The following is a 15,255-nucleotide window of genomic DNA, read 5'->3' as shown; positions in this document are numbered from 1 at the left end:
GCCAACCATTTTTCCTCTTCATTCCCTACAACTTTCTAAATCCCAACCGACCACATAATCCTGTGATCTCATGAAACTTCACAGACATGACTGCAAGCATGACTGTGTGGAGACACTGCCCTGGATTCCTGCTTTAAATGGATTTAAAGGATATCTTACGCCCAGCTTCTTCTGAAGCTCAGCAACACACTGCAGCACTGTGATGTTTGTCACCCCTCCTATTGAATTAGCCAACCAGATTAAGAGTTTCGGCTCAGCGAGTCTGGAGGCTCAAGGCCTATATTTGTTTCAGTGTACCGTGGCAAAAGGCAAATAAACAACGCAGGAAAATTTCTAAACACAACATGTTTCTCAATGACTGATGATGCACCGACGCACGTTCACGTAGCCTAAGAAAAGTGTAAGGAATATAATGCTACAGCATATCAACACTCACACAGTCTGAGATATAAACACAGAAAAGTTTTTTTAAACATAAATTACCCACTTCAGTCCTATATACTACATTTCGGCCATTTGGAAATAACCGATCTACAAGCTCACAATGCGTCGCATGTAGATCTGTTATTTTCAAAAGATTTTTATACATTTTATACATTTGAAAACTTGGGAAATGGGACATTCTGCATAATGAGAACTGCCTACTTTTGGTACATTTTGATACAAATACTCTTGTACTTTTACTCAAGTAAATTTTGTATTCCAGACTTTTACTTGTAACATAGTATTTCTACATTGCAGTATTGCTTTTACTTAAGTAAAACATGCGAGTACTTTTTCCACCACTGCTCTATTGTGAGGAGGGCATGGGGAAAAGTTCACGAAACATGTTGTGCGTGAAACATGGCATTTTAAGTAGGCTGGAGGAGATTTTCCAGGGTTATGTCAGCGTTTCACACGGCTTCCTTGATAGGATTCAAGTTAAAAATCACCCAACTTGTTAACAATACATAATAATGCAATTCACAAATAATTATGCAATGTACATAGCATGTTATTTAAACAGATGCTATGTTCATTCTTTACCTGGTATCCTATAGTTTCAATGTAGATATTATTATTGTGATTATTTTTAATGGTATATTATTTAGACTGATGCTAGGTTCTTGGTTTCCCTGTGATCCTAGTTTACTGAGGCACTACGTCTCTCTGCATTTGATGTAAGTGATTACCTTGCTTATCGTAAGTTGCTCACTTGCTCCGGATAAAAGCATCTGCTAATGCCTAAATTGCACATTTTAACAATACAAGAAATAGTAAATATGCTTCTGTATGTGAATTGATGCTATGATGGAATGTTGGTACTAATAATGTGAAAGGATGTTGAATATGTACGTATATGTGTTTCATGGTGAAACAATGGGGCAACGGAATGAGTAAAAGGAGTAAAACATGTTAAAACTCAATACAAAATGTTTGAAAAATACAAAATCGTCAAAGCAGTTATCTTTGGGTGGGGAGCTCCAGGTTCTCACCTGCCTCTGTGTACCTGAGCCCCACCTTCTCCTCCTCATCCTTGGGCTTGGGTGGGGGCCAGACGGCCTGGAGACGCCCGGGGGTCCGGTCCTCAGTATCTGTAGGAGACGCGATCTCAGTCTAGCAGGAAGACAGACAGAAAATAGAGTACACTTATAAATAAACACACTGGCAATGCATGGACACTGGAATACACACGGATGGATGCCTGAGAGAAGACCCTCAGTTTCACAGAGGCCACACAGAGAGGATCATTCGTTTACAACGACCCTCCGGGACATTTTCTTAACCATTTACGCGCTAAATATTTTTTCGTATGAGAAAATAGCCGATATACATAACACATTGCGAGCTTGTAGATCGGCTATTTCCGCTATTTCTTTATTTGAAACTAAACAAATGGACACATTTTGCCCAAAATGGGGATGCCAGGTTTAATGTGGTTAACACACATTTTTAATGAAGTTTTGTTGTGATATTATGAAACATAAATAAACTTATTAGAGAATCTACATTTCCCCAAAGGAAATGCATGCATTTAAATCAGTTTCACCAGAAACAGGGAGAAAACATATCCCATGACATACGTATATCAAAACAGTCAGAGGCATGGATAACTGGATAACCGGATAACCCCCCCCACCCCAGCAAATTCTGGCCCTGCTCAAATGAGATATGATGCTGCCACTATAATACAAAATACAGATGCAATTACAGAAGCAATCACAGAAGCTATGTATTGAATCAATTTGGATGTTAAATTGTGTAACAGAGCGTCACTACGTACTTTAGCCTCTGTGGGACTTTTGGGCTCATTTCCAGGAGATTTGGAAGTTCTCTCGAAAATGGACTTCAGCAGTTCCTTCTCGCCTTTGATCTTCTTCTTCACTGCCTCCAGGTCCATAGGTTCTGTCGTTTCCTTTTTAATCGCCTTTGGCCCAAAAAAACTCTTGAAGGTTTCATAGGCCATGTCTGAGGCCGTCCGTCTTGTGACAGTGGACGGAGAGGCGGTCATTTCTTCAGTTTTCTCCATCAACGCCTCCTTGCCGCCGTCGGGCTCTTTGGGTTTGGGTTCCGCGGGGGGATCCTGCCCGTGATCCTCCGCCTTTTGTGTCCCATCTTGGCTTTCCACGGCAACATTTGTGTCCGCGGCCAGTGCCCTGGGCTCAGTCCGTTTCTTCGTCAGAGCGGCCGTGACCTGCTCGGGGAAGAAGCTCTTCCCTTTGTTCACCGTCTTCTTGAGGTTGAGCAGGGCCAGGTCGGCGTCCTTCTCGCTCTGCTTGATCTCCGCTAGCGTCTCCCTGTCCTCGCCTACCGCTCCCTTCCTCAGCACCCGCAGCCCGCTGAAGAGCGCCGGCAGCTGGAAGGAGGGGGCTGGAGAGAGGGCCGTGCCCCGGGAAGGGGGTGAGGCAGCAGAGGTGGGAGACAAGGCCATTGTGTCCGCAGGCGTCTCGGAGGCAGGCGTGTGGCGCTGGCTCTGCGCTGGGGAGTCAGGAATGGGACTTGGCTCACGGACAGCTGGGCACTCTCCAGGGACACAGCAGGACCGTAACGTGGTTTGGCTCGATTCTGAAAGGCCCTTTGTCTTATCATTAACAGTGTCGGAGAGCTTCTGTGAGCTGGGGCAGGCTTTGACTGAATCATCAGCTGATGAAGAGACCTGGTTTGTGAAAGGCATCTCATTTATCGTTTCAGCCACAGCCTCCTGCTCTCGTCCATCAATCAGCGACCTCCCGTTTGGTCCCTCTGACCTCTTTGATGGCGAGGTGGCGGCAGCATCATTAGATGCATCCTCCAAGTCCGGAGGTTCGGACGTGATGGAGAGATCAACAGTTGAAGGCACAGAAAGGTTTCCTCCTCGACGCACGTTAGCCAGATCGGTTCCCACATCCCTGCTTCTGGAGCCAAGGCCAATTCTCGACATGGCTTTCCCCATCGTTTCTCCTTCCTCGGCCCCAGCGGGAGCAGCACTTGCATCGGGGCGACAGTTTTCGCTCTGCTGAGGAACAGACGACGGCAAAGCAGGGTCCGTCCCAGAGTCCGCTCTGCTGGCGGACTTGTGCGTGTAAAGAACAGACGCGTCTTTCAACGACCTCTCCAGCAGACTGTGCGTTCTGAACACAGGCAGCTGGTAGCCCTCCGCCTCATCAATGTCACACATAACTGGACTGGAGCAGGTCAGCTGACCCGAGTTATCAACACCATGACCTAGTACGTTACGGTCCTCCGTGCGGAGGAGAGGCCCGCCGGTCTCGGCAAGCGTGTCCGATTCACTGCCGAGGGCCCCCTCCTCGTCCTCCGTTTCCGTGTCGCTACAGATTTCCACCATGGTGACCTGGACCAGATCGGGGTCGACGGTTGTGGCCTCTGATGTTCCACCTCGGTTGCTCGGCCGCTCCTCACAGGACTCGGTCTCCCATGATTCAGCATTCTGCTCATCGTCACTGTTTTGAGACATATCTCCAGGCACTTTGAACGTGTCACTGCTGATAACGTCCCCGGCACTTTGATTACCTTCAGCCGGAGAACTCTGCTCATTGGACAGGGTTCGGAAAGACGTCAGCACGGCGGTGTGGCCTCTCGCCGGCGACGCGGAACGTTCCCAGGTGAAGACATTGGAGAGCTTGTCCAGGAAGGAACCAGGGGGCTGCCTCCCCCGTCCATCTGAACCATTACTTACACCGTCCATCTTTACCTAACCTGTGACATTCACTGAAAGCTAATTGAGTCGGGTCCAACGAGGGAGCAATTCCTGCACAGAGGGTCCATTGAGAATGTCACAAAAGGTCCATCTCCCCACCTCCAGCCATCCAACCTGCCCCTGTTCCACTTTTACCGTTGCTCGGGAACAAAAGGCCTTTGTGAGGACAAATCCCCCCCCCGCCTCGTCTTACACTCTCCAGGAGGGCTCCAATTATAACAACACTATCCTATAATCCTGTTAAACTACACACAAGCAGACACCATGTACTCTACCACACTTTCACCCCTTCACGTACAAACTCATTTTTAACTGTACGTTGTAAAGGGTTCAGTTCACTGTCCTTTGAGTGAGATTCCAAATGACGCTCTGGGGAGAAAAAAAAAAGTCCACGTTGTTCAGTTGCTCGAAGCATGAGTTTCACACAGAATAATCTCCCTGGGAAACGTGGGAGAAGTAGCCACTTCCAGTCTCTCATGCACACGTTCGGAAAAGTGCGACTTGCAATTCCAATAAGTTAGGCGTCCTTCCTTATGTGCCAGGAGTCTTTTTCCACTGCCAAGCATGTGTGTGTGTGTGAGTGTCTCTGTGTGTGTCTCAGGGTACATGACAACTCTCTATGTTGTAAAACGGGTGTGAGAGAGAAAAACCCCTCTCAGGTTGGATAAAGTGCGCGTCTCACTGGTTGATCCGGTCTGGGCCCGCCCCCTGTCCCACCCTGCCTGGGAGGGAGCTACAAGGGGAAGGCACCACAGGTGTCTGGTTACTACGGTTCACTTCCTCGTAATGGCTTCCTCAGGTGAACACTCTCGGCGCTGTGCTTGCCTTTGTGCAATGTAAACACAGAGGTGGAGTTAAGCCCCATATACAGCCCGGCCCACAACTGCTTAAGGGCTCAGTGGTGAGCAGCAGTGTTGCCATGTCCGCTTATTGTAAGCGACTTTGGGGGTTGTTTTTCTGTAAAGTTGCTGGTAAATATTGGTAGTTGTGGGTTGTGGTTTTTTGGGGTTGTTTTTAAAAGTGTAGTTGCTTATTTGGGCTTCCTTCCTATAATGTTGTTTAAACCAGTAGTTTTCAAACATTTTCATGTCAAGGACCGCCCAAATGAATATGTAATTGTCCGTGTATCCCCATCTGAAACCCCCGTCCCAGATTTGTGTTGTTAAAATGTTTCCAAAATATTTAAAACTTTGCGCTTTTTTCACCCAAGATTTTTTTTAAAATAGTAGATCTACAAGCTCACAACACGTCTCATTGCGAAGCATTGTGAACTTGTAGATCAGCTATTTTTGTCTCAGTCGCTTCTTTTGGACTGGTTTTCATAGACCTGGTTGCTTATTTCTCTCGCAACATCTGGCAACGCTGGTGAGCAGTTACAACACTGTGTTGTAATTATTTGCAAGGCTTGACCCGCATCCTTGTATCTGTGCATAATCTCATAACTATACTTAATCACTCTAAGTCTAAACCACATGAGCCCAAGCGTCCCTATTTTGGGCATGTCATAATATGCGAACATTCGCTGTGTTGTGACGCGTTGTGAGCTTGAAAATCTCCTATTTTAGGCAAAGAGATTAGTCGTGGAGGGGAAAAAGGAGGGGACCAAACTAGACCCTTGGGAGTCTCCGGTTAAAGTATATCGTGTTTAAGTGGTTAAACTATGTAAGCATATAGAATGTTTTTTTTCTGACATCAAATGCTCTCCTTTATGAAGATACTGCAGGTCCAAGTATACAGGCTGTCAACTTGGGCCTGTAGGTACAATCTGCTTGCTGGATCATCATGTTTTCTATCTATTCCTATTTCTATATCCCACATTTTGCCGACTTCTGTGTCAGTTATGACTCACATAGCTTTCAGTCATGAATAGTGGTGGGCAGTGGCTTGTGCAAAATGTACACACTTCTCTGTGTGCTTAATAAACTTAAGAACACGTCGTGTGACACTGCTTGCTTACAGATGAACTTACAGATCAAGTGAATGAGCAGTCACCGCCTTCAATAGAGGAGAGCTTGTAGGATCACAACAGAGATTAGTAAAATCACAACCCACAGGGTTTAGAGTTTAGACTACTGTGATTAGTCACAGTCTGACACTGGGCTGGCTACAGTCTGGTCTAGCTACCATCGTCAACGCTAAAACATCGTGTGGTCTGCAGTTCAGTCAGGCCGCATGCAGGACGCAATAAATCGCATTCTGAATCGCTCATATTAATGAGTATACTGTGTGTATCTCATTATGCGGCAGACTTACTGTCTTTTTGGGTGAACCAGTGTTGAGGGTAAATTGTAACATATGACATAATGAATATATTACAATCTTTGGCTGTTTATTAGATAAAAAAATTGCAAACTGACATTGAAAAAAGAAATGATATGATGGCTGTGTTTCACTGTGTTTCGTTTGCAAACTGTGAAACCGTGTCTACAATATAAGCACAGGATGAAAATCCTTTCAACTTAAATTGGAAAATTTCAAAAGACTTCCAAAGAGGTTTGGTCTGTGTTGTAATTATGCATGAGAATTGATCCACATCCCAGTTATCAGTGCATAATCTCATAACTATACTTAATCACTCTTAAACTGTGTAAGCATAGATGCGTTTCTGACGCCATGTGTTGTCCTCGGAGGATACAACAGAGGATTACTAAATCAAAACAGTCTGTGACAACACACAAGACACCTCACAGTCAATACGGAATGAAAAAGAGAATCCAAGAGGCTTCTATGGGAAAACACAGTATGTGCCATTTCAAGCAGCATTTGCCCAATCATTAATCAGCTGAGAGACTAGACATAATCTGCAAACTACAGGCTGTAATCATGCACTCTCATGTTGTGTTTCTAACCCTGTACGGGCCATGGTTGCCCGTAGCAACCAAAGGTCACTCCTAAATGCATTCCTTTAAGCCGGCCGATTTGACGTGACCAATGGTCGCCACAGTCCACAATCCAGAGCACATTTCAAAGAAGATATCCTGAGACTTGTTTATTTTCTTTAAATGTCCTTAATTAGTTGCATCATTTTAAATTCAAAAATGTCCTTTCTATTATACATTATATTTACTTAGTCAGCAGTGATTATTTTGTCAGATTATTTTATAGAATTTAAAGCTAATCCGATAGTCAGGGGGACTCTATAGCTGAACAATAAGTATGTTATGTAAGAGTATAGTGGTATTTCATAGACATTGTATGGGTAATCCCCTTTAGAGGCCAGATTAGCCGGAATGCACTAGAAAGAGGTGGAAGGTTACCACTGCTGACAGACAAGACAGCCATTAACAGCTACACACTGAACTGTGTAACAAATGGACTCAAACTAGAGAGGTCAATCATTTGCAAACTGGACATTCAACCACTTTCAACATAGCATCACCATTTTGGGCACGTCATTGTATAGGCTTTTTTTCTTCAAAACTTCTTTCTCTTTTTTCAGAAAATATATAAATATAAATATATATAATCTACAATTTTGCGCTGTGATACGACGTGTTGTGAGCTTGTAAACTGGCTATTTTCACCGCGCAACACCATCATACAACAAAGTATAACATAGGTTGTTCAAAATGTCATCATATCTGTCCCTTTATCTAGGGAGCTGTTGCTCTGGGGGGAAAAAATACAATAGCAGCAGTATAATACAATAGAATTCCATAGAGGAAGTGCATTCCTCAGAAAGACACGTCATGAAAACGAATGTCATCGTGACAGTGACAATGGAGGCCCGCCACAGGCTGGTACGCAACTGTTGACAAATTTACGATTTGTTTATAATCGCGTTCGACGCGTCACGAGAGACATGACATGAGAGCTTTCATTCTCTCGTCTGTGAGATTGATTTGTTGAAGGTTAGAGGACGGACAGGTATTGTCTGTTGCAAACACAATGCTTTGAGACGCTGATACACACAACCACACCCAGGTAGACAGCTATAAGCATCAAAGCCTAACCCAGATTGCATGATAGAGCCAAGGAGAGAGAGAGAGAGCAACGTCCCTCCATTTCTGTCTGTCTTTTTCTCCATGCTTCCCCAGTTTTGTTGGTGGTGTTGTAGCTTTCTCTCAATGGTCTAATGTAATGCAACTTTGGGTATTGCTGTAGTTTCCATTCTGGGCGCATGTCCAATCCAGATACACATCTGTAATGTTGAATTTGGTTTTGCAGAGTGATTCTGAAAAGGTTGTCGGAGATGAGATGACGCACGTGCACATCTTTGGTACAGCTTTGGTATATTCAGAGTTTGGTTATAGGGCTGTATTGGTTAGATTCACAGATCTGTTTTAGTCTTGTGAATGCTGCTTTATTCATCCTGTTATGGATATACGTGGGAAAATGGTGCCTTCCTAGTTATAAGAAGTTATAAGCTGTAGAAGTATATGATGATATTTTAATGCAGCTTTAAACAGGAGTTCAGTAGAAAACTGCGCGTTGATGCTCGTGCGAGAGCAGGGGTGTCAAAATCATTGCTCAAAATGCGACTTAGTGTGGTCCGGATAACCTTTTGTCCATGCGTGTAAAGGCCTCTAGCAGCAGCTGGAGGGAGAGAGGTGTATGGTTGGTTCCTGTACTTGGCTGTGCAAGAAGTGCTGATCAAGCAGTAAAAAAGGCCTCAATGTCAGCCTTTGCCTGTTTATTTGCCTCAGTGATTGGTACAAACACCTGGAGACATCAAACCAACAAAGCGTGGTAAACTCTACCTGTTTGGTTGGAAGGCAAAGGACACACAGGATTATTATGTTATGTCACATGCCCTGTAGCCAGTTGTTTGCTTTTGTGTCATCGAAAGAGTCAGCTCAATAACAACGACAAGTCAGCACAAAATTACTTTATAGAACCGGTTAGAATAATTGAAATTAAACTCGGCCGCATGCTCTGCACCACAGTGGAATAATCACTTAAAAAGGGACATTTCACTTTCAAACATGTTTGAAAGTGAGCATTTGTGAGCACCCCGGACAGTTTGTAAGTTGCTTGATTCAGTGTTTAGATATTTGATATCCCCTTCCTATACAAACACATTGTAACTCCAAACTCCATTTCATGATAGATTCATCGAAAACACCCGTCCTTGGTTCTGGTGACTGATATTGTTCTTCTAATGCGTGAGGGGCCGTGTTTCTTCAATTACTTTTTTATTTTGCATTTCATTTTTTGGGAAAATGTATGAAAAAAGTCATCGGGAAAAACATGCCCCCCTCACGTATTAGGAGGGCTGTATGAGTCACCAGAACCAAGGACGGGTGTTTTCGATTAATCTATCATGGTTAAAATGGAGTTTGAAGTTACAGTGGGTTTGTATACAGTAGGAAGGGGGTGTGTCTGATAAAATGACCCAGAACAAGTTTGAAAATGAAATATCCCTTTAAGCCAGTCCTGGCTCGTCCACAGCCATGGTCCACGGATTGGAATCCTTGATCTGTTAATAAAAGCTCTTTAGAATCCATGATCAGGTGGTTAAATGCTTCAGTGGAGTGAAACGCTAACGAGACACGCTCCCCCAGGGGAGGAAGTGTTGGGCTACACTGCTCTGAAAGGAAAACTACTGCTAATATTTAAATGATTATATTTAACCCCTTCAATCCGGGAAAGCATCTGTGTCATTTTAGATTTTAGCTACCTAGCTATAACACACACACACACACACACACACACACACACACACACACACACACACACACACACACAGACACAGTTGATAAAACCAAGATTTTAAACGCACATTTGAAAACTGGAACCTATCAATCAAAATGCGGGACAGCATCTCAATTTGCGGGACGCATGAAAAGTCACAGAAATGCAGGACTGTCACACACAAAGCGGGACATATGGTCACCCTACTCACAGCCCCCCCCCACCTTCCAACGACTCACATAGCGTTAAGGAGACCAGACACAGAGCTAGGCCCTGACTATTTTGTGCCGGACTAGATTTTCCCTCCATTTTGGCGTTTTCTTCAAAAACACACTTTTTGCAACTTACTCCTAAATATATGCATGCTTGCATATATTTATCTCTGACACACAACACACTATTTGACCCACATGGCCAGTTGGTTGTTGCCAAACACACACACATACACAACTCTCAATGTCCACACACACACACATCCACACCCACACACCCACCCACACACACAGCTCATAAACTGTTCGTGTAACAGAGTAGCTCAGTCTAAAGCTTATAAACTGCTACCATGAGCAGCACTAACCAATGATGAATTTTCCCTAATGTTCTGACTTAAACGGTTCACAATGTTTTATTCCTGCTCTAATTAACTTATGTCTATGAATTAAATATTTGATCCCAAATAAAATATGAATCAAAGGGTGTCTAAAACATTTTAAACCATTGAACCTTGAACCTGTCCAGAGCAATCTAATCTTTTTATCATCATCCTATTAAATATTAACCAATGTCGCCCTACTCATAGTGCATAGTTCCTCACTTTGCACTCTGACTGCCACTCTATCCCGGAGATAATTCATGTTCGATCTCTTCGGTTTTTGGATTTTATCTTTGAAATAAAAGCGTTTGTTTCCTACTGAACAATACAGAAGTTGGAGTATTATCAGCAATACATTGAATGGAATGTGAATCGGTGAGTCTTGCTATTTAAAGATACTTTGCAATCCAACAGAGATGGGAGAGAAACTCGTTATGGTTGACAGTGTCCTGAGTTGCCACGTCTGTTCGGAGACTTTTAAAGATCCTGTGACTCTGAGCTGCAATCACAGCTTCTGTCGTGAATGTTTGAAAACCTTTTGGGAACAAGCTAAAAACAAGAACTGTCCCACTTGCAAGAGAAAATCTTCAAAGGAAGAAATTATTAACTTTACAATGAAGGAATTAGATGAATCTTATGCTGGGAGACTGAAAACTGAGTCATCTGAGGCGGTGTTGTGTTGTGAACATCCAGAGGAGCATCCACTGTTCTGTGAGGAAGAACAGAGAGCTGTGTGTCGTATCTGTGACTCCTCTCACCACCCTGCTCACAAGCTGGTTCCTATAGAACAAGCAGTCAACAACCTGAAGGACCAACTGAAGTCTGACCTCAGGACTCTAAAGGACAAGAGGAACAAATACAAACACTTTAAAACTAGATACAATAAGGAATACAAGAAGCAGGTTTTGGCCACAGAGAAGCAGATCAGAGCAGAGTTTAAAAAGCTTCACCAGATCCTGAAAGAGGAAGAGGAGGCCAGACTGGCAGCTCTGAGGGAGGAAGAGGAGCAGAAGGAGATCATTCAGATCATTCAGGAGCAGATCTCCTCTCTCTCAGACAGCATCTCTGCTGTAGAACAAGAGCTGCAGAAACACAATGTGTCATTTCTCAGCAGTTTTAAACACACTCAGACCAGTGCCAGAGTCCAGTGTACACTGTCAGATCCACAGCTGGACTCAGGAGCACTGATAGACGAGACCAAACACCTGGGAAACCTGAGCTTCAGAGTCTTGGAGAAGATGATTGAGAGGGTCAAGTTCACTCCTGTCATTCTGGACCCAAACACAGCGGCCAAGTCCCTCTGTCTGTCTGAAGACCTGACCAGTGTGAGAAAGCTAGACACAAAGCAGCAGCTTCCCGACAACACAGAGAGGTTCAATTATCATGCTAGTGTTCTGGGTTCAGGTTGGCGACCATCCTCACTGGATTATAGGTTTGGCTAAAGAATCTATGGACAGGAAGGGAGAGACATATGTCTCACCAACATATGGAATCTGGTGTTTAAATCAGAAGGATGGTGTCTATGCTAATGGAATTAATAAAACCATCCCACTGCAGATGAATCCTGAGAGGATCAGAGTCAGGCTGGACTATGACAGGGGGGAGGTGTCCTTCTACAACCCTGAAGACATGACTCACATATACACTCATAAAGACACTTTCACTGACAAACTCTACCCATTTTTTGGTATTGGAAAGGCTGGTGATGCTGAAACCATTGATATTAAAATCTGTCAAATACCTGTGATGGAAGAAATACTCAGGTCTTCTCTTAAGTAAAAGTACTGTACAAATATTGTGTAGAAATACTCTGTAAAAGTCCTGCAATCAAAAGCTTACTTAAGTGAAAGTACAAAACTACTAGGATGAACATGTACTTAAAGCAGTAAAAGTAATCATTATGCATAGTAATGAATTCCACAATAATAAATATTACTTGATTGTATTGTACAGCAATTATTGATGCTTTAACCACATTAACCTATTTAGGAAAATATTTTGTTTCCCAAAATAGTGAGTGTTTTGAGCTTGTAGATCAGTTATTGTTGCTGTTCATCGTATGATGAAGTATATAGGACTTAAGCTGTTAATGTGTAGTTAATGATAAAGGAGGGTCTTATTTATTTTTTTCTTAAAATTTTATCCCGCGATTTTTGTAACCCATTTTTTTCACCCGGTGCCAATTTCCTAAGTGATCCTGGGCACTACACCAGCCCTATACCAGCACTACACCAGTCCCCCACAGCCTAGGGAGGCCAGGGCCGAGCTCATGCTTCCTTCAATGCATGAGAGCCAACTGACCTTCTTGTCACCTGACAGGGGGGAGTTTCCCCGATTGGACGTAGCGCGTGGAAGGAACACGTTATTCCAACCAGTTCCCTTCCCCTCCATCAGGCGCCCCGGCTGTCATGGGGGAGGCGGTATAGCGACCAGGATTACTACATGTTTTTGTGAGGGTATACCCTAGGAGACACGGGGGGAACATGCAAACTCCACACTTTCGCCAACCCCACCTAGGGTATGGGCGCTGATGACGCGGAGGAGAAGACACGCCCCCAGCGCCCACAGCGTCCCCGGCGGGACCCCCGGCGGGAATCGAACCCAGGACCTTCTAGCTGTGAGGCGACAGCGCTACCGACTGCGCCACCGTGCCCCTTGGAGGGTCTTATTTTAATGACTTTATACTGGTACCCCCCCCCCCATACATCCTAATTTACATGTTGATTATATGTTAATCTCAATCTGTAAAGTTATTAAAAGTAAAACGTAATGTGTTTTTAATTATTTTACATCTAGTAAATACATTTATGATCTTTGTGTTGTAAATGAAATATATTGTTACTTCTTACATTTAATGATCTTAAATTGACACTGAAACATGTCATTCATTTGTCATTGCCATCATTAGTTCTCATTGGAACACTGGCATTAGTGTGGAGACTTTTATTTGAAATAAAGTACACACAATAAAGTACATATTGTGTTCTATTCTTCTGTGCTGTGTGTATACATATACATATACATATACATATACATATACATATACATATACATATACATATACATATACATATACATATATATACTTGTGAGGTCACATTTTACTTCATCATACTAGAGTTGCACAAAAGTAGTGAAAATATCTACAAGCTCTGCTATTTTCACTATTTCTGAAAAATGTCATTCCATTTCCCAAAAAGTAACTGTTTGGAGACACAATGTTTCCATCCGCAACAACAATGTGACATTTATTAAAATGTTAAACTGTAAAATAATTGTTAAAGAATTATATTGTTTGGTTAAAACAAAAAAAAATTGTTAAAAGGTTAAAGCACTATATTTTGATAGTACTCATTGCTATAGAGTGTTTGTTCAGTAACAGGAGTCTCCCTGTCTCTCCGCTCTTTATTAAACAGAAAATGCATTTTCAGGTAGGTGACAACATTCTAGCCAATCATTAGAGAGTACCCATTCATCAGTTTCATTTTTATAGTTCCAATGTTGTTCTGCTAATTTCCTAGCGTCATCACTTCCTATTTCACTTGTTTAATCTGTATCCTGACTGAGTTCTCTATCCTGATTGGATAAAATTGGTATCCCGTTACTGTTGTGAGCTTGTAGATCGGCTATTTTTTGGCAAAGAGGTTTGGTGTAGAAGGAAAAAAGACCAGACCAAGTACAGAGCCAACGGTCAAATGTATTAAGTACTGAGGGTGTAGGTGGTTAAATGTATTAAAATACACATTAACATGAATGTGTTGTGTTACTTCTTGTAAATAAGTAATGCTGATGTTTTCTTTTTTTAAAGCAGATGAGAAGAGAATTTAGAGGAAAGGGGAGTAGGGGGGGGGGCACTGTGATCGCCCAGAACCCCCTTATACCTGTCTGAATAACTTCCTGTTCATGTTCCCACGCTCACACACACAGACAGAGAGAGACAGAGAAGTATTTTCGCAACAAATTAAGAAGCAACAAGTTGACAAGGGAAATAAAAGAGTGAGGAAATGCCCTGATAAGTGAGAGACAGACACAGAAAGAGACAGACAGAGAGACAGACAGAGAGACAGACAGAGAGACACACACACACACACACACACACACACACACACACACACACACACACACACACACACACACACACACACACACACACACACACACACACACACACACACACACACACACACACACACACACACACACACACACACACACACACACACACACACACACACACACACACACACACACACACACACACACTTAGGATTTAGAACAGTGGGAACACGGTTCTCAAAAAATAAATAGCAGATCTACAGGCTCACAGCGTGTCACTTCGTGCCGCACTGCGAGCATGTGTACACCAGCTATTTTTGCACATTTTGTGTTAAGAGTTTGATTTTTTTTTTTTTTTTTGTAACACAAATCTTCTCTTCTGGGGGTCCCCGACACGGGGCAGGGGTTGACACTAAGGTCTCAGAGGCACTTGCCCGTCGGGCAAGTACAGGTCATTTTCTACTTGCCCACAGGTTTTGCCCACTTGCCCGAAAAGTAAATCGTCCTTTATAAAAAATTTATAAAGGACGATGACTATTTTGTTCAATTTAACACTTATTTTTTACTTTCTACTTGCGAATTATGGGGCTGCACGATAAAAAAGTCATACCTCAATATTTATGCCAAATATCTAAATAGCTATGAATATGACTATGGGTTAAAGTTAGGGTAAGCTATATGTTTTGGTTAAAACAAAAAGGTTTTTGTTATGGGTTAAAGCTCCATATTCTGATAGTAATCATTGCTATAGTGTTTGTTCAGTAACAGGGGTCTCTCTGTCTCTCCAGCTCTTTGA

The 15,255-nt window shown here is 43.1% G+C and overlaps 1 protein-coding gene, 1 long non-coding RNA gene and 1 pseudogene across 4 annotated transcripts in view; 1 reads left to right on the top strand and 2 right to left on the bottom strand.

Moving 5' to 3' along the window:
- LOC308075243 (formin) overlaps nt 1-4,796 on the bottom strand; it is a 79,896-nt gene extending 75,100 nt beyond the window's left edge. For both annotated transcript variants that reach the window (XR_013932181.1, XM_080414961.1), the window contains exons 1-2: nt 2,264-4,796; nt 1,476-1,596 (exon numbers count right to left, since the gene is read on the bottom strand). Coding sequence is in view for 1 of the 2 variants with exons in the window: in XM_080414961.1 (XP_080271087.1) it covers nt 1,476-1,596; nt 2,264-4,165 (2,023 nt within the window). In the remaining variant the exon portion in view is untranslated. The remainder of the gene's footprint in view (nt 1-1,475; nt 1,597-2,263) is intronic.
- Nucleotides 1-15,255, bottom strand: part of LOC308075251 — a 497,190-nt gene that overhangs the window by 75,100 nt on the left and 406,835 nt on the right. The gene's annotated exons all lie outside the window — the stretch shown is intronic.
- Nucleotides 10,820-12,182, top strand: LOC308074100 (zinc-binding protein A33-like; annotated as a pseudogene). The gene has a single exon. The product of its transcript is annotated as a zinc-binding protein A33-like (transcript).

This window comes from Gymnoscopelus braueri (genome assembly GCF_963280865.1).
Source record: "Gymnoscopelus braueri genome assembly, chromosome: 19".
Classification (NCBI taxonomy): Eukaryota; Metazoa; Chordata; class Actinopteri; order Myctophiformes; family Myctophidae; genus Gymnoscopelus; species Gymnoscopelus braueri.
Note: the sequence above shows the minus strand (reverse complement) of the source record. Positions and strands in the feature narration are given on the sequence as shown.